Source organism: Maniola hyperantus, chromosome 11, assembly GCF_902806685.2.
Source record: "Maniola hyperantus chromosome 11, iAphHyp1.2, whole genome shotgun sequence".
NCBI lineage: Eukaryota > Metazoa > Arthropoda > Insecta > Lepidoptera > Nymphalidae > Maniola > Maniola hyperantus.
The window spans coordinates 14,686,247-14,709,371 of NC_048546.1; the positions used below are offsets into that span (position 1 = coordinate 14,686,247).

General features: G+C 40.6%; 2 protein-coding genes and 1 long non-coding RNA gene across 3 annotated transcripts; 2 read left to right on the forward strand and 1 right to left on the reverse strand.

The window, feature by feature from the left end:
- Positions 1–62: 62 nt before the first annotated feature.
- On the reverse strand, positions 63–10,307 carry LOC117986722 (organic cation transporter protein-like). Its single transcript, XM_034973593.2, has 8 exons — positions 10,120–10,307; positions 8,051–8,243; positions 7,280–7,380; positions 5,448–5,611; positions 3,945–4,329; positions 2,891–3,129; positions 1,829–2,010; positions 63–1,048 (listed from the first exon to the last, which is right to left on the reverse strand). Exons 1-8 carry the CDS (start codon positions 10,296–10,298, stop codon positions 911–913), a joined length of 1,581 nt encoding a protein of 526 aa, XP_034829484.1. The 5' UTR covers positions 10,299–10,307; the 3' UTR covers positions 63–910.
- A 388-nt stretch (positions 10,308–10,695) lies between these two features.
- Positions 10,696–13,519, forward strand: LOC138402956 (uncharacterized). Its single transcript, XR_011237270.1, has 3 exons — positions 10,696–11,162; positions 11,633–11,809; positions 13,200–13,519. It is a non-coding gene; the product is annotated as an uncharacterized lncRNA (long non-coding RNA).
- A 1,795-nt stretch (positions 13,520–15,314) lies between these two features.
- Positions 15,315–22,649, forward strand: LOC117986723 (organic cation transporter protein-like). The gene is made up of 7 exons (XM_069501749.1): positions 15,315–15,553; positions 16,419–16,653; positions 17,259–17,514; positions 18,021–18,350; positions 20,560–20,850; positions 21,642–21,823; positions 22,482–22,649. The coding sequence occupies exons 1-7, from the start codon at positions 15,315–15,317 to the stop codon at positions 22,647–22,649; spliced, it is 1,701 nt and encodes a 566-aa protein (XP_069357850.1).
- Positions 22,650–23,125: the final 476 nt, after the last annotated feature.

The window sequence follows — 23,125 nt, forward strand, 5'->3', positions numbered from 1 at the left end:
TTGCATTTATAATATTAGTATGGATTGTTCGCTCAAAACTAAGTATTACCTAGGTGCATCCGTTTGTCTTGCTATTATTTAGATTCAACATTGAAAGAAATATTAAATTACAGCCTCGAAATATACACCAAAATGACAACTCTGGGCATAAATAAATAAAATTAGGAGTATGAAAATTCTAAAACAATTTAATTTTAAACATAGTTTATTTATTTATTAGTTGAAATACCTTCACTTAACAAACATACGTTTAGTAGTTTTTTCTCAAAAACACTTTTCCTAAACCCTTTTCGCGCGCTTGATTTCGGTGAAAATCATCGTGCCTCTCACCTTTCTCATACAATGTTACTTGAAAAGCAAACAGGTTACTCACGTGCGCCGCCAATTTCGGTCGAGCGTACTGCGTCAGCGTTCAAGAAGCTTCGAGATGTCTTCTTGTCCAAAGTTCCTCAGTGCTTGAAGACCAAAGTCTTCGAACAGTGAGTGTTGCCAGTGATGACGTCAAATGGATCCGAGACATGGTCGCTAACTATGGGCCTCATAAGAAAGCTCAGAGTCACTCAGCGGGCGATGGAGAGCTATGTGCGGAGTTTCTCTACGTGATCAAATCAGAAATGAGGAGATCCTTAGGAGAACTAGAGTAACCGACATAGCTCAACGGGTTGCGAAGCTGAAGTGGCAATGGGCAGGGCACATAGTTCGTACAACCGATAGATGTTGGGGTCCCAAGGTGCTGGAATGGCGACCTCGCACTGGTAGACGCAGTGTTGGAAGACCCCCCACTAGGTGGACGGACGACATCAGACGAGTCGCAGGGAGCGGCGGCGCAAGACCGTGCGTGAAAGTCCCTACAAGAGAGCTATGTCCAGCAGTAGACGTGTTTCGGTTGATGATGATGTACTGCGTCACCCTAAGCCATGGCCGTGGCCTCAGCGACGGTGTCCGGCAGCCGCCGCCGCAGCGTCTCCGGCGTGGCCAGCGTCAGCGCCGCCGCGGACAGCGAGGCGCAGCCGAACAGCGCTGTGGGCAGCGCGCGCCACCATTCACTCTGAAACAAAACAGTATTGAAAATATAGAAAGAAATAACCGGCCAAGTGCGAATCAGACTCGCACATGAGGGTTCCGTACTACAATCGTATTTTATCGACATTTTGCAGCGATAAATCAAAAACTACTTACTAGATCTCGTTCAAACCAATTTTCGGTGGAAGTTTGCATGGTAATGTACATCATATATTTTTTTTAGTTTTATCGTTCTCTTGTTTTAGAAGTTACAGGGGGGGGGACACACACACACACGCACACTCACATTTTACCACTTTGGAAGTGTCTCTCGGGCAAACTATTCAGTTTAGAAAAAAATGATATTAAAAACCTCAATATCATTTTTGAAGACCTATCCATAGATACCCCATCCCACACGTAGGTATGGGTTTGATGAAAAAAAATATTTTGAGTTTCAGTTCTAAGTATGGGGAACCCCCAAAATTTATTGTTTTTTTTCTATTTTTGTGTGAAAAACTTACCAAGTTTCAAGAGTACCTATAGCTCTTATAGTTTCGGAAAAAAGTGGCTGTGACATACGGACAGACAGACAGACAGACATGACAAATCTATAAGGGTTCCGTTTTTTGCCTTTTGGCTACGGAACCCTGAAAAGTGACTTACTGACTGACTGATTTATCAACGCACGGCTCAAACTATTGGACGGATCGGGCTGTGGTATCTATCATGTCTAACTATCATGGTTCATGAGTTACAGTCTAGTGACAAATGGACAGTCAGGCGGATGGACTGCAGAGTCTTAGTAACAGGATGTTTCACTTACCAATAGAGGAGTAAGTGGAGCCAAAACCGTGCCCACTCGCGCAAGCATAGAGCAAGTACCAACTAGAGAGCCCCTCGCAGATGTGGGCACTAACTCTGACGTGTACACATACACTGCATTGAAACATGCCGATATTGACGTTTTCCCGATCAAGAATATTGCTATTGAAGTGGTTTTGTAATCTGAAACACAAGTACATAGGTACAGTATGATTATAGTACACTAGCTTATTCCCGCGACTTCGTCCGCGTGAACTACACAAACGGACCCCTATTTTACTCCCTTAGGGGTTGAATTTACAAAAATCCTTTCTCAGCGGATGTCTACGTCACAATAGCTATCTGCATGCCAAATTTCAGCCCGATCCGTCCAGTAGTTTAAGCTGTGCGTTGATAAATCAGCCAGTCAGTCAATTAGTCAGCTTTTTCTTTAATATACTTATTTAGACAAGGAGTCCATAAACTTAATGTTACTACCATAGCTGTGAGTTCTTTAAAATAAGGTGTGTGAAGTCAGTCAATCTCCAATGAACCAGCGTGGCAGATTATATGGCCTAAAACCCTTCTTATTCTGAGAGGAGACCCGTGCTTAGCTATGGCACCCATGCCGCGTTCATCGGCAACCTCCAACGCGCTTTTGGACAATAATGCTCAATGGGATCCATTCAATGACAGGTATAAGTTTAATGCGGGAGTTACTGAAGTAGGCGGAGAACATTGCATGAATATGTCATTCAATGTTCTCAGCGTACATCTTTTAATATTTTGTTTTTTGTGTTTGTATTTAAATTTACCATTAACTAGCTGACCCGGCGAGCTTCGTACCGCCTAACAGTCGATTCTTTTACAGGATTTTTAAAATTTTTCTCTCCGTATAAACCATCCTCGTACTTCAAAGAATATTATAAAAAAAAGAATTAGCGAAATCTGTTCAGCTGTTCTCGTGATTTGCGATCAGCAACATATTCAACGATTAATTTTTTTTATATGTATAGAGACAATCTAGTTAGTGTAGTGGCACTGCCGTCCCAATTAGATGTAAAATAAATAATAACAATATTACCTTGAGGAATAAATCCGCTAGAGACACAGCAAATGCCACAGAACACGAATCCGCCCAGCAGCGTCTTCTTCCTCCCGAGTCTATCCAACGTTATGACAGCAATGACGTCGCCGGGTATCGTGGCGAGCGACGACAGCGCGAAGTTGGTGAACTTGTTCCCCGGCAGCGCCACCGAGCTGATCATCAGCCCGTAGTACACGAAGGCGGCGGTGAACCACCACCAGGAACACACGATCACTCTGTTCAATATAAATACCTGCATTTACATAAATAACAATGGCAGAGAAGTCCACAAACTGATCACGAATGCCTCAAATACAATATACATACGATCTTAATAATGAATTCTAGTCCCATAAACTGCCGCCATACAAAATATCACGTCATTTTATTACTACAGTCCAAGACATATTGCTTTTAACTTGATGTCCTGTGCCTTACTTATTTTAAGAGCTTCATTTAACTTGATTGTTGTTCAAATTACCTAAGAATTACCTATCTAGTGCGTACAGTACCACCAGAACAGTTCCGTTGAATTGAACACAATGAATTCCTTTAGAGGTCATTGTGCAACATATCTTCTTTGCACCATTATTCTGCCTACTCCTAGGACTAGCTTTAAAGTTAGAGGAGCAAAGAGAAAAAATATTACTCGGTTTAGCATGGTTACCTTTGATCTTTCACTTGACTCCATTATCATAAATATTTACCCATGCATTTTATGAGTGCCATAAATAACTGTATGTTGCTTCTCACAGCCTAGCTGTTGTGAGTGGATAAGAGTCTGGTAAAAGAGCCAAACAAGAATTTGACTATATTATCAGACGCTGATAGGGCATTTAAGAACTTGGGTAGACCAGCTTTTAAACCACTTTGAAATTAGTTTTAAGTTTCAGAAATAGCTTACTTACATTAATTCTTACTGTAATCAATTTGCCAAAAAAAATTATTGGTGGACACTTTTTAAAGATCTGTAGACATTCTTCTCTATTCTATGTACAAAAGTAGTTAAGCTTGTGGTTAAGCCTAATAGGTAATTAACGATTACAATTACCTTTTGAGTAACGCAGGTGACGAGAACAGCAATTTTACATTAAATTTTTCCGTAGCAATGTTCCGACTCGCTGCCCCTTTCGACTTTTTTGTGATTTCATCGATCACTTTATCTGATACTGCAAAATGATTCCAGCTGGCAATTTTCTGTAGAACCATCACAGCTTCTCCACTTCTCCCGTTAGTTAGCAACCAACGCATGCTTTCTTCTAGAATGTAAGGGTATAGGAGGAAGATTGGAGCAGGAGAGGCGACGAGAAGTAGAAAATGTCGCCAGTAAGGAATGTTCCATACAATAAAGGTGAGGATTAGTTCACCGACTGCTACCGAAATACCCACGCAAGCAGAACCGATGGTTCTTTTGTCGCTTCCAATGAGCTCCACAACTAGAATTAAGAAAAATTTTTAGAGACATAGCGCGCATTTTATATTGTTTTGTGACGATATTTTCCTTTACCATTAAAAATCCCGTGACACGTGGAAATTTTTTTTCCGTCTCCAGGATGCAACGTGTTTCTATGCCGGGGTTTGAATATTTTAGCATGGAGCCTGGCCTACCTACTTGTTTGCCATTTCCTTTTTTTTCAAAATAGTAGTGGTTTAGTCTCATACTATAGGTACATGTTTGTACTGATGCCAGCTATTGATTAATACTGGTTTTATGAAAAAACTATTTTGAAAAACTATTTTTTGTCGCTATTTTGAAAAAATAAAATGGCGGACTACTTGGGTAGGCCAAAATTTTCAAAGCCCTTTTTTCGTCAAGAATGGTTCTGCGATTGAGCCAAGAACAGGTAACAAGAAAACTACTAGCCAAATACCCGTGACTTCAACCGCCTGGATTTACGTATCTTATAAATCCCGTGGAAACAAAACGATCACAAAAAAGACTCTTGAGAGATATTTAGACTTTCGGAATTATAATATTTGTATGGACTATCTAGCTCACGACAAAAGTGCAACGGGTGAAGTTTGAACTGTCGACCAAGATTGAGCTATTGACGCTCCATTCAAAATTACTTTTTTTTTTTAAATAGAGATACCGAGCAAACGAGCACCGGTCACCTGTACCCGTAGTACAAGATTTTACGTCTCACCAAACCAAACCAAATTCGAGAGTCGAAATACTTCCGCGTTACAGTAAAATGGACCTAAACAGCCTTGAATTGAAGTCAAATATTCAATGCCACTGATTTTAATTTCGCAATGTTTCCGCTTGGAGCGCTGGCTGTAGAAGTGTAGACAAACTTGAGCTTTAAAACCAGGCATTTAAGATCCAGTTTACTGTAACGCGGAAGTATTTCGACTCTCGAATTTGGTTTGGTTTGGTGAGACGTAAAATCTTGTACTACGGGTACTGATGTTAAGTGATTACCGCCGCCCATGAACATTTGCAGCACCAGAGGAACCGCCGATGCGTTGCCGGCCTTTTAGGAGTTTGTTGGTCCGCCCCTTGAATAACCCCATGTTGTAATCTAGTGACTTAGTGATTATGAAAACTTACTCAAAACGAAGCACGTGGTGTAAGTACCAGTCACAAGAACAGCTTCGAGAAACTCAATCAGTATGTACGTGATGTAGCCATCCTGGCCAGTTCCTGCTAATATCTTCAACGCTCCTATTCCGAGGCATATCCCACTCACACCTATCGCTTTCCGACGACCCCATCTGAATAGAATAGAATAGAATAGAATAGAATGCTTTTTATTCATGTAAACTTTTTAAAAGTGCTTATGAATAGTCAGGTAGTTTTAATTTACCACTGGTTCGGAATGCCGTTCCTACCGAGAAGAACCAGCAAGAAACTCGGCGGTTGCTCTTTTTAATTTTTCAATTTACAATGTTATTATACCGTACTATACAAGCCATTGCAGCCCCGTGCATTGCTGGAGCGAGTCAAATCCAAGCTTTTTTATCGTTTACATAGTCTGCGACTGTATAATATGCTTTTTTTAGGAGCATACTTTTAACACATTTTTTAAACTTGTGTAAAGGCAAGTCTAAAATTGGTTGTGGAATTTTATTATAAAATATTACACTCATTCCCACAAATGACTTTCGCACCTTCCAGAGGCGGAGCGCAGGCCAGCTTATTTCTGTTTCTAGTTTGCCTATCATGGAGATCACTGATTTTTTTGTAACTGTGAATGTTTTGTCTTACAAAAATTATATTATTGTAAATATACTGAAAAAATGGAGTTGTAGTTTCTAAGTACTTCCTAGTTTTTTAACGTTGCTAAAAGCGGCGATAGCCTAGTGGTTAAGACGTCCGCCTTCTTTTCGGGAGGTTGGGATTTGATCCCGGGCACACACCACTAATTATTCGGAGTTATACCTATGCGTTTTAAGCAATTATCACTTGCTTTAACGGTAAAGGAAAAAAACCGGCCAAGTGCAAGTCAGGCTCACGCAATGAGGGTTCCGTACTACAGTCGTATTTTTTCGACATTTTGCACGATAATTCAAAAACTATGATGCATATAAATAAATAAAAATCTGTTTTAGAATGCACAGGTGAAGACCTTTCATATGATACCCCACTTGATATAGGTATCTTACTTAGAAAATTGAAAATACTAATTATTAGTTCATGACCACAATTTAATTTTTTTGTGTGATGTAACCAGAAATTCGCGGTTTTCAGGTTTTTCCCCAAATGTCAGATATAAGATCTACCTACTTGCCAAATTTCATGACTCTAGGTCAACGGGAAGTATCCTGTAGGCTGTAGGTTTCTTGACAGACCGACAGACAGACAGACAGACAACAAAGTGATCCTATAATGGTTCCGTTTTTCCTTTTGAGGTACCCTAAAACTCAAGAACAAACGATGTTTTCCTTCACCATTAAAGCAATTGATATATTTTAATGAAGAGGTTTCTAGGCTACGTTCGAGAAAATTTTCATACATGGCGCTGAATACTACAAACACTAAAGATGAAAAATACCTACCTATAATATCTATATGATCTATGCTTTAATGTTTAGATCGTGTGAATCAATGACATAGATGAAGAGTAACAGCTAGCGTGCACTGCAATTTTCCTTACGTTTCTTCCCCACAAAATGTGTGAACTATAATAGAAGTAATTAATGAATTTCGCATCCGATTTAAATTTAAAAATTTAAAGCATAGATGATATAGATATAAGTATTATTTTTCATCTTTAGTGGTGGTAGTATTTAGCGCCATCTATGAAAATTTTCTCGAACGTTGCTTGGAAACCTCCTCATTGCTTGAAACGCACTTAACTCCGAAAAGTTACAGATGCGTACCGAACCCTCGACCCCCCGAATAGGAGGCCAATAGGAGTCATTTGCCGCTTTATAAAATACCTGTCTGAAATGTATCCCATTAGAGGCATCGAAATTAATACTCCGAGGTTGTGCACTGTGCCCACCAATGTGCGTTTCCATTCATGACATGCCAGATCAAACTGAAAAATAGAACTCAAATAAAATGTGAAAACGGAAAAACTGTGTTGTATAATCATGAGCATGATGAGTGTATTTTTTCCTAGCACTAAGTAACATACTTATCAGAACCCTCAATAAATGCGAAAGTGTGTTTGTTGGTTGGTTTGTCCGTCAATCACGTCGCAACGGTGCAACGGATTGACGTAACTTTTTGCAAGGCTATAGATAAAGTCCTGGAGAGTAACATAGGCTACTTTTTCTTCCGGAAAATCAAAGAGTTCCCACGGAACTTTTAAAAATCTAATTCCACGCGGACGAAGTCACGGACATCAGCTAGTTATGTATAAAAATCTAAAATTTCTTTTGTATTTCTTTGGTTCTCCAGATTGTTTGACCGATTTTTAAACAAGGTGTACATAGGTATAACTACTCTAAAACAATGAATATACAAGGAATATTATGTTTAATTGGCTATAATCCGCTAAAATAGACAAATTTTTATGGTTGACATGCTATTTGCACCGCCCGCCCTCCGATGGCTAAATTTGCAGGAAAAGCAAGCCACCACGAAAGCAAGATGATCGAGCTATCGCAGTTGCGGCTTTTTGGGCCCGTGTTTGAGGTGACCGTCGACTCGAGAAGAAGAAGTTGCCGACTAGAGTTGTGATGAGCAAAGGTCAAAAGTTCTACCTCGTTAACAACAGAGTCTCTCGTGGCATAGATCCACTGGTCACATTCCTCTGCATGCTCCAACTCCTCAGGGTTACAGGTGGAGTTGTGTGCGTAGAGCGGGCGGCTGCAGCGCACATCGGTGACGTTGGCCGGCCACCACGCAGGTGTTGCTGAAGATGCATTCTTCACTTCACATTGTGGTACTGCACATCTGGAAGCGGCACAGTTCTTGCAATTCACGAGGGCTACTGAACTTTACTTGTGGTAACGTCGTTTACATGGTCATTGCGTAAGTGTGCGTGTATGTCGGACCAATCAGTCGCGAGCAAGCGCTGTCAAACGCACACATTTAGTGTACCTTTCGTATACCGATACGACTTAAACACAAGCATGAGTCAGTGGCCTTCGTGAAATGCAAGAACTATAACAGCATTTAAATTTTTAGGGTTCCGTACCTCAAAAGGAAAAAAGGAACTCTTATAGGATCACTTCGTTGTCTGTCTGTCTGTCTATCTGTCTGGTCTGGACTGTAATGTACATCAAGACAACATCTTGCTATACAATTGGATAATTACTGTCCTAAAGATTCTTGCTCCATTTTAAATATCTACTATAATAATAATTATATGAAGAAAAATAAAGTTTGCCAATTCGCAGCGTGGTGGATGGGCTCAACCATTTTCATTCTGAGAGAATGCCCGTGCTTAGTAGTTGGCCAGCGATGAGTTGAGATGATGATGATGATGATGGCGATAATAATGATGATGATGATAATGTAGAATCCTAAAGGATTGCAGTGTAATTAAAACAGCTGTTTATATTTAGATTATATGGTAACGTATTTCAACGGATCGTGCTTTACGTTTTTTTTTTAATTTATGGATCAATTATTATCGTAAATTTAGAGGGTGAGAAGAAGGGGGAGACAATTTAAAAGGTGGGAGGATGACATAAGAAACTTGGTTGGTGGTATGTGGACAAGGTTAGCCAGAAATAGAACCATTTGGAAAAGTTTAGAGGAGGCCTATGTCGATGGACACGCAGAACATAAAATAAAATAAAAAACAACAAAAAATGTTAATGTAAATAATCCTTAATGCAATAATTTTTAAGTATTCAATGCATTATTTACCTAGTAATAAGAAAAACCTGTAAATACTTAACACTGCAATAAAGGCTCTTTTTATTTATTTTATTTATTTATTTTATTATCGTAAAACAATAGATAAAATATCCGATAGTCTTTATTGCTGACACTATAAAATAATTTAAACTAATGCATAGAAACAATTTTGTAACAATTGCCAAAACAAATAATCGTAAGCTAATAATAAGCTATACCTAATAAAAGTAACTAAACCATCATCATCATCATCGTCACCTCAATCACTAAGCATCAGTCCTCTCAGTCTCAGGATGAGAAAAGCTATGGCCATAAGTAGTTCACCACGCTGACCAAGTGCAGTTTAGCGAATTTTGAGGATATTATGGAGAAATCTCAGGCATGCAGGTTTCCTCACGATGTTTTCCTTCACCGTTAGTTTAAAAGTTGCTTAAAACGCACATATTATAAATCCGAAAAATGTAATATGAAGCTGCGATAGCCTAGCGGTTAGGATGTCCTCATCCTAATCGGAGGTCGGGGGTTCGATCCCGGACACGCACCTCAAATTTTTCGAAGTTATGTCCGTTTTAAGTAAATAAATGTGAGGAAACCTGCAATGCCTGAGAGATCTCCATAATGTTCTCAAAGATGTCTGAAGTCTGCCAATCCGTACTTGGCCAGCGCGGTAGACTATGGCCAAACCCTCCTCACTCTGAGGGGAGACCCGCGGGGTGATTACGTAAAACTGTTGCAGTAGCGACAGCAACGCGACAGCAGTAGCAATGCGACGAATCATTTGCTGTTTCTCTTCTTCTTCTTCTCTCTAGCCGCTGTTACGAGTGACGTTTGACAGTTGATCGCGAGATTTACGCCTGCCGCAAGCCTGTCACGAGACACGTAATCACCCGCCGTGCTCTGTAGTGAGCCGGCGATGGGTTGATCATGATCATGATGCTGCAGCGGTACCGCTCAGGCTACCTACCTGTAATCGATAGCAGCTGCTGCAAATACAAAGTTGGTATTGCTCAATGCAGTGCAGATAACTGGGATGATCGCTAGGAGACACTGCCAGATCTGATACCTCCCGAACCCGCTCACCAGGTCCGCTAGATCCTCCTCGATCGATACCTTCACAACATCCTCGACATTCTTCATCTCCATTATCAATAGATCCAACCAGTAAAGGTATAAGAGTAAGAATTTATCATTTCATCATAACTCCAATTGCTACGTACGCTTTGGTCTCAACAAAACTAAACTAAAACTACTAACAAATTTTCGCGATTCTAACTAATATCATGCAAGGGTAATTTTATGTACTTATCAACTTAATGGCATAAGTGTATCCATAGAATAGCTTGGCATAATGGTGTAACAAGGTGTAATTTGTAATCTGTTCAAATCACCACAATACTGGGCATATGCCATAATATGCATACCATATCATTAGTTTAGTAAACATCACAGGTATCTTTACATAGTATATATATATATATATATAGTTATATATATATATATATATATATATATATATATATATATATATTCAGTGTGTCAGTGAGATGTCAATGAGAAAAATTTGCTCGTTTCAAAATTTTTATTTATTAAATATTTGGCTCGGTTATTCTGGAATAATATTGGCATCAAATTGGCACTTATTCGCGAAATACCCCGTGGTATTATTTTCACGCCTGATATGCGATACTAACAGCACTTTTTGTTTCAGGGGCCTCAACGGGCAGCGCCTGCTCTGCAGGCCTCCTGGTTGCCGCTGTCGGGGCTCCGCGCGCTTATAGACGCTATTGTGTAGTGTTTTAGTGTTTTTATTTTTACGTGTTTCGAAGTATGAACCCCAGTGCTTCTCAAGGTGAATACCTAGAATGCCCCCACTGTAGCGATGGCAGGCAGTTTAAGGGTCGCAAAGGCCTTAATATTCACATCGCACGTTGTCACGGACCGCCTACACGGCCTCTTACTTGCCCAAATTTGATGTGCGATCAAACCCAATCAGGAAGCGATAACCAGGTACCATTTGAAATTTTATTATCCAAATACAGTCAAAATATTCCATTAATAAAACGCATTCCGCGAGGAGCTAGGATATCGTTAGCTAGATCCTTATCACATACAATCCAAAATGTGCTATCAAATTCACTTTTAGATTGGCAAAACCTCTTTTTTTTTGCATATAGACATTTCTATGTTAATAAGTCAGAAATCGGGTCGCTATGTACAAATTAAAAAAAATAGTTTGGCTGATTCGCGTTTTTCCAATCCCTGACTGCTCATTTCGAACACAAAATTACAATTTGAAGAAAATTGTGGAAAACAAGGTTATGGATGGGGATCTTAAAAACGCCGCCCGCATTTTTGTTTCTAGTGATACACTGGCTCCATTCAATGATATAACGCTGGAAGCCTTACGTGACAAGCATCCCTTACCAAATACCGATTCTGTGCTGCCAGATCCACCTTCTAACACTTCTTATTTACAGATAAAGGATGAAGAAACTTACGCTGCGATAATGTCGTTTTCTAGTGGCTCTGCTGGTGGCATGGACGGCATAACGCCACAACATCTTAAGGATCTTGTGGGAGTTACTGCTGGGGACGCCGGCAAGGCGCTACTGAGCGACATTACCAGACTATGTAATTTCATGTTATCTGGCGAGGTAAATTCATCCTTTCTACCATTCCTTTATGGCGCGAGGCTTTGTGCTTTCAATAAGAAAGATGGTGGCATCCGTCCCATCGCTGTTGGCTGTACTTTTCCGCCGTTTGGCGTCAAAATTAGCGTGTAGTCACATAGTCTCTACCCTAAAGGATAAATTCCAACCTATTCAAGTTGGATTCGGCAGTAAAGGAGGTTGTGAAGCAGCAGTTCATTCGGCTCGTACTTTCTTAACGAATGGCGAGGTTGAGGTACTGCTGAAAGTAGATGTAAGAATGCTTTTAATTCTTTGGACAGGGCAACTTTGCTGACAGAAGTCTCAACGCAACTTCCTGAAATTTACCCATATGTTTGGCAATGTTACAGCTCTGCTTCTAAATTATTCTTTGGAGATAGCGATATTAAGTCTTCTGTAGGCGTTCAGCAGGGGGATCCTTTAGGTCCGGCCTGTTCGCTTAGGGATCCATAACCATATCTCAAATTTAACATCTAAATTTAACATATGGTATCTTGATGATGGAACCATTGGGGGCAACGTGGATGACGTTCTAAAAGATCTTAATCATATTAAGCAACAGTTTGGGAAAATTGGTTTAGAACTTAATTTTCGAAATGCGAATTGTTTTTTACAGAAAAACTGTCGCAAGAAAGAATTCTATTGGCCTCTGAATTATTCAATGAAATTTCACCTAATATTAAAATACTTGATAAACGTTCACTTTGCCTTCTCGGTGCTCCTCTTTATAATGAATCCATACAACCACTCTTGGATCAAAAAGTCAGAACATTTTCGGCTAATACCGACAAATTGGGCACTCTAAATTCTCACATTGCATTTTCGATCCTAAAATATTGCCTTTTTGTACCTAAATTAATTTACATTCTCCGCGCGAGCCCAATTTGGAAATTTCATGGACTACTCGATAACAGGGATGCCACCCTTAAAAGTACACTAGAACAAATTCTAAATTTAACTTTGATGAGCACTCCTGGAACCAAGCAACTTTACCGGTCAAGTACGGTGGCATCGGCGTGAGGAAAATTTCCAGTGTAGCTCTTCCGGCTTTTCTGTCCTCTGTGCATAGTATAAAAGAGCTTAGCTCTCAAATTCTCAAATCCAATTCATCATTGACCTATGCCACAGAGGCCCTAGAGAGTTGGAAGGTCAGATGTCCCAATGTCGACATCCCGAAGGAACGTACTACACAAAAACTTGGGATTTGCCATTGGTTCAACTGACACATACGAATTTGGTTCAAATCTTACAAGTGACAGAGATCGTGCCAGGCTTCTAGCATTATCCGAAAAGGAATCTGGGTATTGGCTGCATGCCTTGCCATCAAAAAATCTCGGCACACTTTTAGATAACGAAAGTTTTCGTGTGGCTCTAGGTCTCAGATTGGGAACACCACTGTGCCATCAGCACAGATGTCCGTGTGGAAAAGAGGTTGATAAATTTGGAATCCACGGACTCTCTTGCCAAAGGAGCTCCGGTAGGCTGTTTAGGCATGGCTCTCTTAACGATACAATTAAAAGAGCTCTTGCCACCATAAATATTCCTGCGCTCATTGAGCCGGCAGGGATTAGTCGGGATGATGGCAAGAGACCTGATGGATTGACGCTGGTTCCCTGGGAACGGGGACGGGCGCTAATGTGGGACGCAACTTGCGTTGACACATTGGCCCCGTGTCATATCAGGAAGACAGCATCAAGACCGGGAGGCCGCAGCAGAAACAGCTGAAAACGGCAAGCGGCGCAAGTATGCCTCTCTATAGAGAGTTACATTTTTGTGCCGTTTGCCGTGGAGAACCTGGGGCCATGGAGTCTTAGTGCTAAAATTTTTTACGAGACATTTCACCGCGATTAATAGCCTCAACTGGTGACAGAAGGGCTGGCTCATTTTTTGCGCAGCGGATCAGCCTGGCTGTCCAGCGCGGAAATGCAGCCAGTATTCTTGGCACCATTCCACGCGGTCATGATTTATATAGTAATTAGATAAGGCTAGCTTTAAGTTTTATTGTATTAAAAAAAAAAAAAAAAAAATATGGAAAAAAAAAAAAAAAAAAAAAAAAAAAAAAAAAAAAAAAAAAAAAAATATATATATATATATATATATATATATATATATATATATATATATATATATATAGTTAAAAATATTAATAGCTGGAATTAGAGCAAATCATAAATTTGATTCAAAGAAAATTTATTGCTTTGATAACTTCGATTTTCTTTCACAAAAAAGTTTTTCAGATGAATTACTGGCACGGCATCCCGTCTCTGCTGTTCGGCGGTATGGGCATCCTGTCGGGGCTGCTGGTGCTCACGCAGCCGGAGACCCTCGGCGCCATGATGCCTGACACGCTTGCTAAAGCTGAGGCGCTGGGGAGACCAGACCAACGTATTTATAGTTAAAGGCAGCTTTAGCTGAAATTTGATCTGTTTGCTTATATTGTATAATATTATTTTCAATTATTCAATTTTTAGTTTTTAATTTTTAAAGGATCACATTCCAACTAAATTCAATTTAGACGTTTTTAATTGAAGCAAGAGCTCTCTTTTTCAAAATTAAAATGAAACTTTAGTGGATTTTTAAAATATCCTTTCTTATTTAAAAGTACCTATTTTTCAAATTTCAAGTTAAAATAACAATAATTAAAACTTTTCGATACTAAACTTTCATCCCCTATTTTACCACCTTTAAGGGGGGATTTTCCAAAATGGCTTATATAGATTTTTATTATTTAAGGCTTTTAACCAAAATGTTTATTTTCACGTAGGACTGTCATATAAACTTCCAACCCCCACTCTCTTAGGGGCGGATTTTGTCAGAACCGTTTCTTAGCTGACATCTACATCCTAGTATGATTTTCCAAATTTCGGGTTTGTAAGCTTTATAGTTCCTGAGGTTTCGTGATTAGTCAGTCAGTCAGTCAGTGAGCGAGTGAGTGAGTGTGTGAGTGAGAGGTATTTCGCTTTTTTATATAGAGATGATTAAAGACTTAAAAATAATCTTTTGGATTATCCATGTTTTATTGAGATTTGATAATACTAACCGTTAACAAAGTACAATAATACTACATCAAATTAATTACATTTCATGGGCATACACATTTAAATATTATCAAGAACTAATGTAACAGACAATGCCCGACATGCCTGATGCCACTTTGTATGAACAACTCGCATGGCGCCCATTGATGATACTTGATGTCAGAAAACTTCCCGCAACACCTAACAACAACTGTACATAGTATCATCGCAATCGAATAACTATTGTAAGAACGTACAAACAAACAAGCAAAAATACATTCATTCTTATTAAGTTGTTTCAATATAGGTACAACTACAGGGTTTCTTGATAAAGTTATCAAATTTTTATTTTCGTATTTATTAGGTAATGGCGGCCTTAATTATTTTATTAAAACAAATTCATTCGATTAGTAATCGTATAGTACAACACCGGTGTGAGAAATAGAATAGCTGAAATAATATTTGAACGCTAAATGTTTGAAGAAGAAAAAAACAATTCTATGGAAACAGAACCTGATAATAAAAGAGGTGGGATCAATGGCAGAAAAGACAGTGTTTTCCAAAAGCCGTTGGACCTTGACGCAGTGTTGACCACTGAGCTAGGCCAGTTCGGTTGGTACCAGCAGCGAAATATTCTTCTGGTCGCTTTACCAATTATATTATCAACATTTATCAATGAGTTCATATTCTCCGCTGCTGCAATACCACACAGGTAAAGAAAGATTCACAAATTAAGCTAAGATACTTAGATACCATTCTTCAGTGCGTGAAGACCAAAGTCCTCGAACAGTGCGTATTGCCTGTGATGATACAATGGAGACATCAGACATGGTCATTAGCTCTTGGCTCAATAAGAAAGAAAATTAATGTTTTCGCAATCAATAAGTTGAGGTCCTTTAGTTTTCAAGCACTGAGGAAATAAAATTCCTCAGTGCTTGAAGACCAAAGTCTTCGAACAGTGCGTGTTGCCAGTGATGACATGGATCCGAGACATGGTCTCTAACTATGGGCCTCATAAGAAAGCTCAGAGTCACTCAGCGGCCGATGGAGAGAGCTATGTGCGGAGTTTCTCTACGTGATCAAATCAGAAATGAGGAGATCCGTAGGAGAACTAGAGTAACCGACATAGCTCAACGGGTTGCGAAGCTGAAGTGGCAATGGGCAGGGCACATAGTGTAAAAAACCGATAGACGTTGGGATCCCGAGGCGCTAGAATGGCGACCTCGCACCGGAAAGCGTTGGCAGACCCCCCACTAGGTGGACAGACGACATCAAACGAGTCACATGGAGTCGCTTCATTTCGCACAAATCTCTTCATTTCGCATTTGATCACGTAGAGAAACTCCAAGCATATGCTTATATGCTATATTATAATATATATATGGTGGATATCCACCGTCCGCTGAGTGACTCTTTCTTATATGCGGCCCATATTTAGCGACTATGTCTCGGATCCAAATTATGACGTCACGGGTAACACGCACTATTCAAAGACTTAGATCTTCAAGCACTGAGGAATTTTGGACGAGAAGATTTGTCGAAAAACTATTTTTTTATTTTATTTTTGTCAATATTAGATGTCGAATCACTGAATGCGGTGAGTATGGCAAATCGCACGTCTACGATCCTGAATGGATTTCGAATGCGGTGCCAGAATCTGGCTCAGGGTTCGCCAGCTGTGAGAGATACGTGTCTAGTAACCCTGGCATCAACGGTTCCTTAGATTATTGCCCGGAGAATTTATTTGATAAGTCCTCTACTACTGGCTGCGAGGGGTTTGTGTATGCCCGTGACAATACTGTTGTATACGATGTAAGTCACACATTTACCTACTATTAAAACTTATACCATTACCAACTAATACCAATCAAACTCAATGATGTAGACAAGGTCTACAAATTAAAATTTCTATCTATGGTTTGTTTTGTGTTTTTCGTGAAAATGTACTTATTTACATGATTTCAAATATTTGTGTGAATGAAATCTTTCTCTAAAATCAAATCATTGGAACTCAAGAAAAGTACAGGTTGATCGAAATTTTATGCGATTAAAAATATTTCATCCTGGAAGTTTATTTTTAGTGGGTTGATAGATTTAGGCTCACTGGCAAACTGCTTAATTTAATTAGTTCCTCCAACGCTAATAAATAAATAAGCTTAATTTAATTATACGTAGGTACTGATGACTAGCCTATGCCCTCGACTTCGTCCGCGTGCATTATCCCCTGTTGATTTATCCCCTTAGAGGTTTAATTTTCAAAAAGCCATTTTTAATTCATGTTTACGTCATATTAGCTACCTGCATGCCCAGACCGATCTGTCCAGTAGTTTGAGCTGTGCGTTGACAGATCATTCAGCCACCTTTCTTCTTCTTCTCTTGTTTAGTGGCTTCAGTCGCCTTTTTTGGATTTGTTTTAGTTTGATCTGGGATGTCAAGAATGGCTGCGAGCGATAGCTGGCACGATGAGCAGCGTGGGCACCCTGCTGGTGCTGCCCATCACCGGCTACATCTCCGACCGCTTCGGTCGAAGGTTCGCCCTCATCATCAGTGTCTTCAACTTGGGGCTGTTCGGCCTCATCCGGGCCTTCTCCGTCAGTTACCCCATGTACTTGGTGATGCATCTTCTACAGACCACATTTGGATCTGGTGCTTACAGTTCGTCTTATATTTTGGGTACTTATTTCAACTATTAATATATTATGTGCAAAAAATTTAGGGATTATCGTTCACTCTGACTTATTGAAGTTACCATCATCAACGTATCGCCGGCTCACTACTGAGCACTGGTCTCCTCACAGAATGGGAAGAGACCAGTATACCACCCTACCACCATGTTCAAGATTGGCAGACATTACACACATTTGAGAACATTATGAAGAATTCTCAGGCATGCAGACTTCCTCTGAGGATGTGTTCCTTCAACGCACATAACTCTTAAAAGTTAGAGGTGCCCGGGATTGAACCCCTGACCTCTCGAATAGAAGCTGACGACGTTTTAACCCCTAGTCTATCACCGCTTTTTAAACTACTGCTCAAGGTGCCACAACTGCTGGCAGCGTGCTATGTTAAACAATTAACCATCTAGTCTAAAATAAACTGAAGATATGTACATAGATTGACACCAAGATTAAACTGTGGTGTACCATACCATGTATCCAAAATAATTTTTACTATTTCAGCTGCCGAACTGGTTGGCCCCAAATACCGTGTTATAACAAGTGCTTCAGCAGCATCTATGTTTGCGACGGGACAGGTGATCCTGGGCGGAGTGGCCTGGCTGATACCCAACTGGCGACACATGATCATCGCCCTCCATGTCCCTTGCTTCCTCGTCATCGTCTACTACTGGCTGCTTTCCGAAAGCGTGCGGTGGTTGCTATCGAAGAAACGGTACACGGAAGCGGAAAAGATATTGCAAACTGTGGCGAAGGCGAACAAAACGTATATCAGTGAAAAGTCGATGCTAGCACTTATGAATCCTTCAGAAACTGCGGTCGTCTCTGATGTAAGTGAATTGCCTTTTCATGATTTTTAAGGTTCCGTTTCTCCAGGGGAAAAGGAAGCCTATTCGTTGTCTGTCTCTCTGTCTGTCGTGTTTGTTGATCATCGCCCTCCATGTCCCTTGCTTCCTCATCATCATCATCTACTACTGGCTGCTTTCCGAAAGCGTCAGGTGGTTGCTGTCAAAGAAACGGTACACGGAAGCGGAAAAGATATTGCAAACCGTGGCGAAGGCGAACAAAACGTATATCAGTGAAAAGTCGATGCTAGCACTTATGAATCCTTCAGAAACTGCGGTCGTCTCTGATGTAAGTGAATTGCCTTTTCATGATTTTTAAGGTTCCGTTTCTCCAGGGGAAAAGGAAGCCTATTCGTTGTCTGTCTCTCTGTCTGTCGTGTTTGTTGATCATCGCCCTCCATGTCCCTTGCTTCCTCATCATCATCATCTACTACTGGCTGCTTTCCGAAAGCGTCAGGTGGTTGCTGTCAAAGAAACGGTACACGGAAGCGGAAAAGATATTGCAAACTGTGGCGAAGGCGAACAAAACGTATATCAGTGAAAAGTCGATGCTAGCACTTATGAATCCTTCAGAAACTGCGGTCGTCTCTGATGTAAGTGAATTGCCTTTTCATGATTTTTAAGGTTCCGTTTCTCCAGGGGAAAAGGAAGCCTATTCGTTGTCTGTCTCTCTGTCTGTCGTGTTTGTTGATCATCGCCCTCCATGTCCCTTGCTTCCTCATCATCATCATCTACTACTGGCTGCTTTCCGAAAGCGTCAGGTGGTTGCTGTCAAAGAAACGGTACACGGAAGCGGAAAAGATATTGCAAACCGTGGCGAAGGCGAACAAAACGTATATAGGTTAACGTAATAACGTATAAAGGCGCGTTTGGAACCCTCGTAGCTTTAGTTTTAAGTTTGCGAAATAATTATCACCACTATATCTTAGAAATCCAACATCTGACTTTCAAAAAGAGTTATTAATTACCTATTTTGAATAAATCATTTGACTTTGACTTTGACTTTGACTTTATACTGTCACAACCCTAGCCTAGGCCACATATTACTGAATTGCTATTTCCAAATTGACAACAATAACAAATTGTCAATCAGCGATATGAGGTCTATAAAAACGCTTCATCTCGACCAAATCAATCAGTTATCAGTTCATCGGTCTCATCTTCCCTAGCTACGGACCGGGTTCCTGCTCGCCGAAAGAAAGACTGGGGGAGAGAAGCTCCGGCTCGAAATAACCCTTCACTGAGGTCCTGCGAGTAGTGTAATCCAAGTATCCATTATTATTAATTCTGTAACAATGTGAAGTGGGTTTCTACTTCCTAACATCTATGATCAACATACAGTAGGTGGCGCGCGAGTCGCATTGCAACGCATGCCGGCCATTAGCTAGTAATTTATGAAACTAGGTATTTCCACGTAACTGATCATAATAATATAAATATTTTATAACACAAATAAAGATACAATATACCCTTGAAAATACATGATAATCAATTCAATTACCTGCTGCTCGATTGCAGTAGAATGACAGCTACAATGTCACGATCGCAATCACCACTGATTGGTTGACGCTCGCTCACTATTGGCTACAATGCATGGTTGCTATAAAAATCGCACAAATTCAACCAATCACAACTATTGAGATTGTAATTAGATAGAGCCTCAATAGCTCAACGGGTAAAGGAGTGGACTGAAATCCGAAAGGTCGACGGTTCAGACCCCGCCCATTGCACTATAATTGTCGTACCTACTCCTAGCACAAGCTTACCGCTTAGTTGGAGAGGAAAGGGGAATGTTAGTCATTTAACATGGCTAATCAGTACCCTTATTATACATGCGAAAGTGTGTTTGTTTGTTGGTTTGTTGGTTTATTGGTTTGTTGGTTTGTTGATTTGTTGGTTTGTCCTTCAATCACGATGCAACGGAGCAACGGATTGACGTGATTTTTTGCATGGGTATAGTTGAGAGTGATCACCTGGAGAGTGACATAGGCTACTTTTTATCCCGGAAAATCAAAGTGTTCCCACGGGATTTTTAAAATCCTAAATCCACGCGGACGAAGTCGCAGGCATCAGCTAATATTCTTTATAAAAAAAAAAATTATGATTGATGCAGGTTTTACGAAATCTATGTATCTATAGACGTAATGTAATTTTGTTTTTTTTACACTATCGTACATTTTGTTGTCCATTTTAGGGAGAAAATCCCGGATTAGTACGGACCATAATACGTTCTCCAGTTCTACTGAGAAGAGTTTGCACGACGCCAATATGGTGGATCACCATGACCTTTGTCTACTACGGCCTCTCCATCAACTCCACGGGGCTCTCCGACACCATGCATCTGAACTATATCTTGACATGCGCCATAGAGATCCCTGGTTACGTCACTGCAGTTCTGGTCCTGAACAGAATTGGTAGAAAGGCTACTTTATCGTCTGGTTATTTCCTCAGCGCGGCTTGCAACATCGCTTATATCTTTGTCCCTAACCGTAAGTGCAGCTCTTACCATTCTAGGAGTAAAATTACAGAATAGATTAGTCTTTTAAACTATGAAAGTAGAATGAATGAGCGAATGAGCTCTGCACTCGAAATTGTAGACGAGTATACCTAGGACACACAATCCAGTTGGGTAGAACCAATTTCGAGAAAGAGGTCAACCGCCGAATCCAACTCGGTTGGGCTGCGTTCAGGAAGCTTCGAGATGTCTTCTTGTCCAAAATTCCTCAGTGCTTGAAGACCAAAGTCTTCGAACAGTGCGTGTTGCCAGTGATGACATATGGATCCGAGACATGGTCGCTAACAATGGGCCTCATATGAAAGCTCAGAGTCACTCAGTGGACGATGGAGAGAGCTATGATTGGAGTTTATCTACGTGACCAAATCAGAAATGTGGAGATCCGTAGGAGAACTAGATTAACCGACATAGCTCAACGGGTTGCGAAGCTGAAGTGGCAATGGGCAGGGCACATAGTTCGTTAAACCCTATCGTTTAACCCTATCGGACGTTGGGGTCCCAAGGTGCTAGAATAGCGACCTAACCTAGCGTTCGAAGACTTTGGTCTTCAAGCACTGAGGAATTTTGGACAAGAAGACGTCTCGAAGCTTTCGGAACGCTGCCCAACCGAGTTGGATTCGGCGGCTGACCTGTTTCCCGAAATTGGACTTGATATTAGGGTTAGTGGAACTGAAAATCCTCTAGGATTTGTTGAGAATGCCAAGTTTCTTACCAGCTATTTTTGCTTCGGATTCGATGCGATTTGAATTTTAATTTCGTTTTCAGATATGAATGTCCCTCGACTTATCCTCTTCCTAGTGGGCAAGTTCGGTATATCGGTGGTGATGACGTCAGTGTACCTGTTCACGTCGGAGCTATATCCCACCGAGTTCCGACACACTCTGCTGGCGTTCTCTTCTATGATTGGTCGGATTGGCTCAATTACGGCTCCCTTAACGCCAGTTCTTGTAAGTCTATAAATATATAAAAAGAAAAGCTGACTGACTGACTGATTGATCTATCAACAGCTGAAATTACTGTACGGATTGGGCTGAAATTTGGCATACAGAATGATAGCTATTATGACGTAGGCATACGCTAAAAAGGGATTTTTGAAAATTCAACCCATAAGGGGGTAAAATAAGGGTTTGAAATTTGTATAGTCCATTCGGATGAAGTCGCGGGAATCAGCTATAAAGAAAAGATTTGAGAAATTCCTACGGAAGTTTTAAAAACTTTTTTACTAAAAATTAAGTTCGAAATCGGAATCGATCTTGAACTTGCGTTAGGTGATATATCGACTACATATTTGGTGTCTCCTTAAAAGGCCTCTGACCTTGTACCTGCACAGTGGGTGATTTATCGATGTATGCCTAGAGCATCCACAATAACCAGAACAGGTATGGAAGTGAAAAGTTCAAATGTTGGTGATTTGTGTGGTGCTGCGTGGTGGTGGTGCATATTGATTACCTGGTGGCTGCTTCTTCCTGCGTGTTTAGCAGTGGGAGGGCGGGCGGTGCATTCGCATGCTGCATGTTGCACCATACAGATTCGACCTGTTTCAGCGGATTATTGCAAATTAATCTTTTGGTTCATTGAACAGTTCAAGATAAACGAATGTTTCAGATGGAGTACTGGCACGGCATACCATCGCTGATGTTTGGCTTCATGGGCGTCCTCTCCGGCCTGCTAGTGCTCACGCAGCCAGAGACCCTAGGCACTAAGCTACCCGACACTCTCGCTGAGGCCGAAGCGCTGGGGAGAGCAGAGTCTAAGCTAGACCCTACTAGTTAATAATATTACTTAGATCTTGATAGTTAGTTTTAAAATAAAGCCTCAATACCTCAACCGGTAAAGGAGTGGACTGAAAACCGAAAGGTCGGCGGTTCAAACCCCGCCCGTTGCACTATTGTCGTACCTACTCCTAGCACAAGCTTGACGCTTAGTTGGAGAGGAAAGGGGAATATTAGACATTTAACATGGCTAATAAATATTCTTTAAAAAAAAATTAATTAAATTACTTGGCATCATCATCATCATCTTAACCCTTCACAGACTCACTATTGAGCACAGGTCTCCTCGGAATAAGCAAAGCTTAAGCCATAGTCCACCACGCTGGACAAACTTCATACATTTTTGAGAACATTGTGAAGAACTCTCAGGCATGCAGGTTTCCTTACTCTTTTCACAATCATTTTCACCGTTAAAGCAAGCGATATTATGTGATTGCTTAAAACGCACATTTATTTAGAAAAATCAGAGATGCGTAG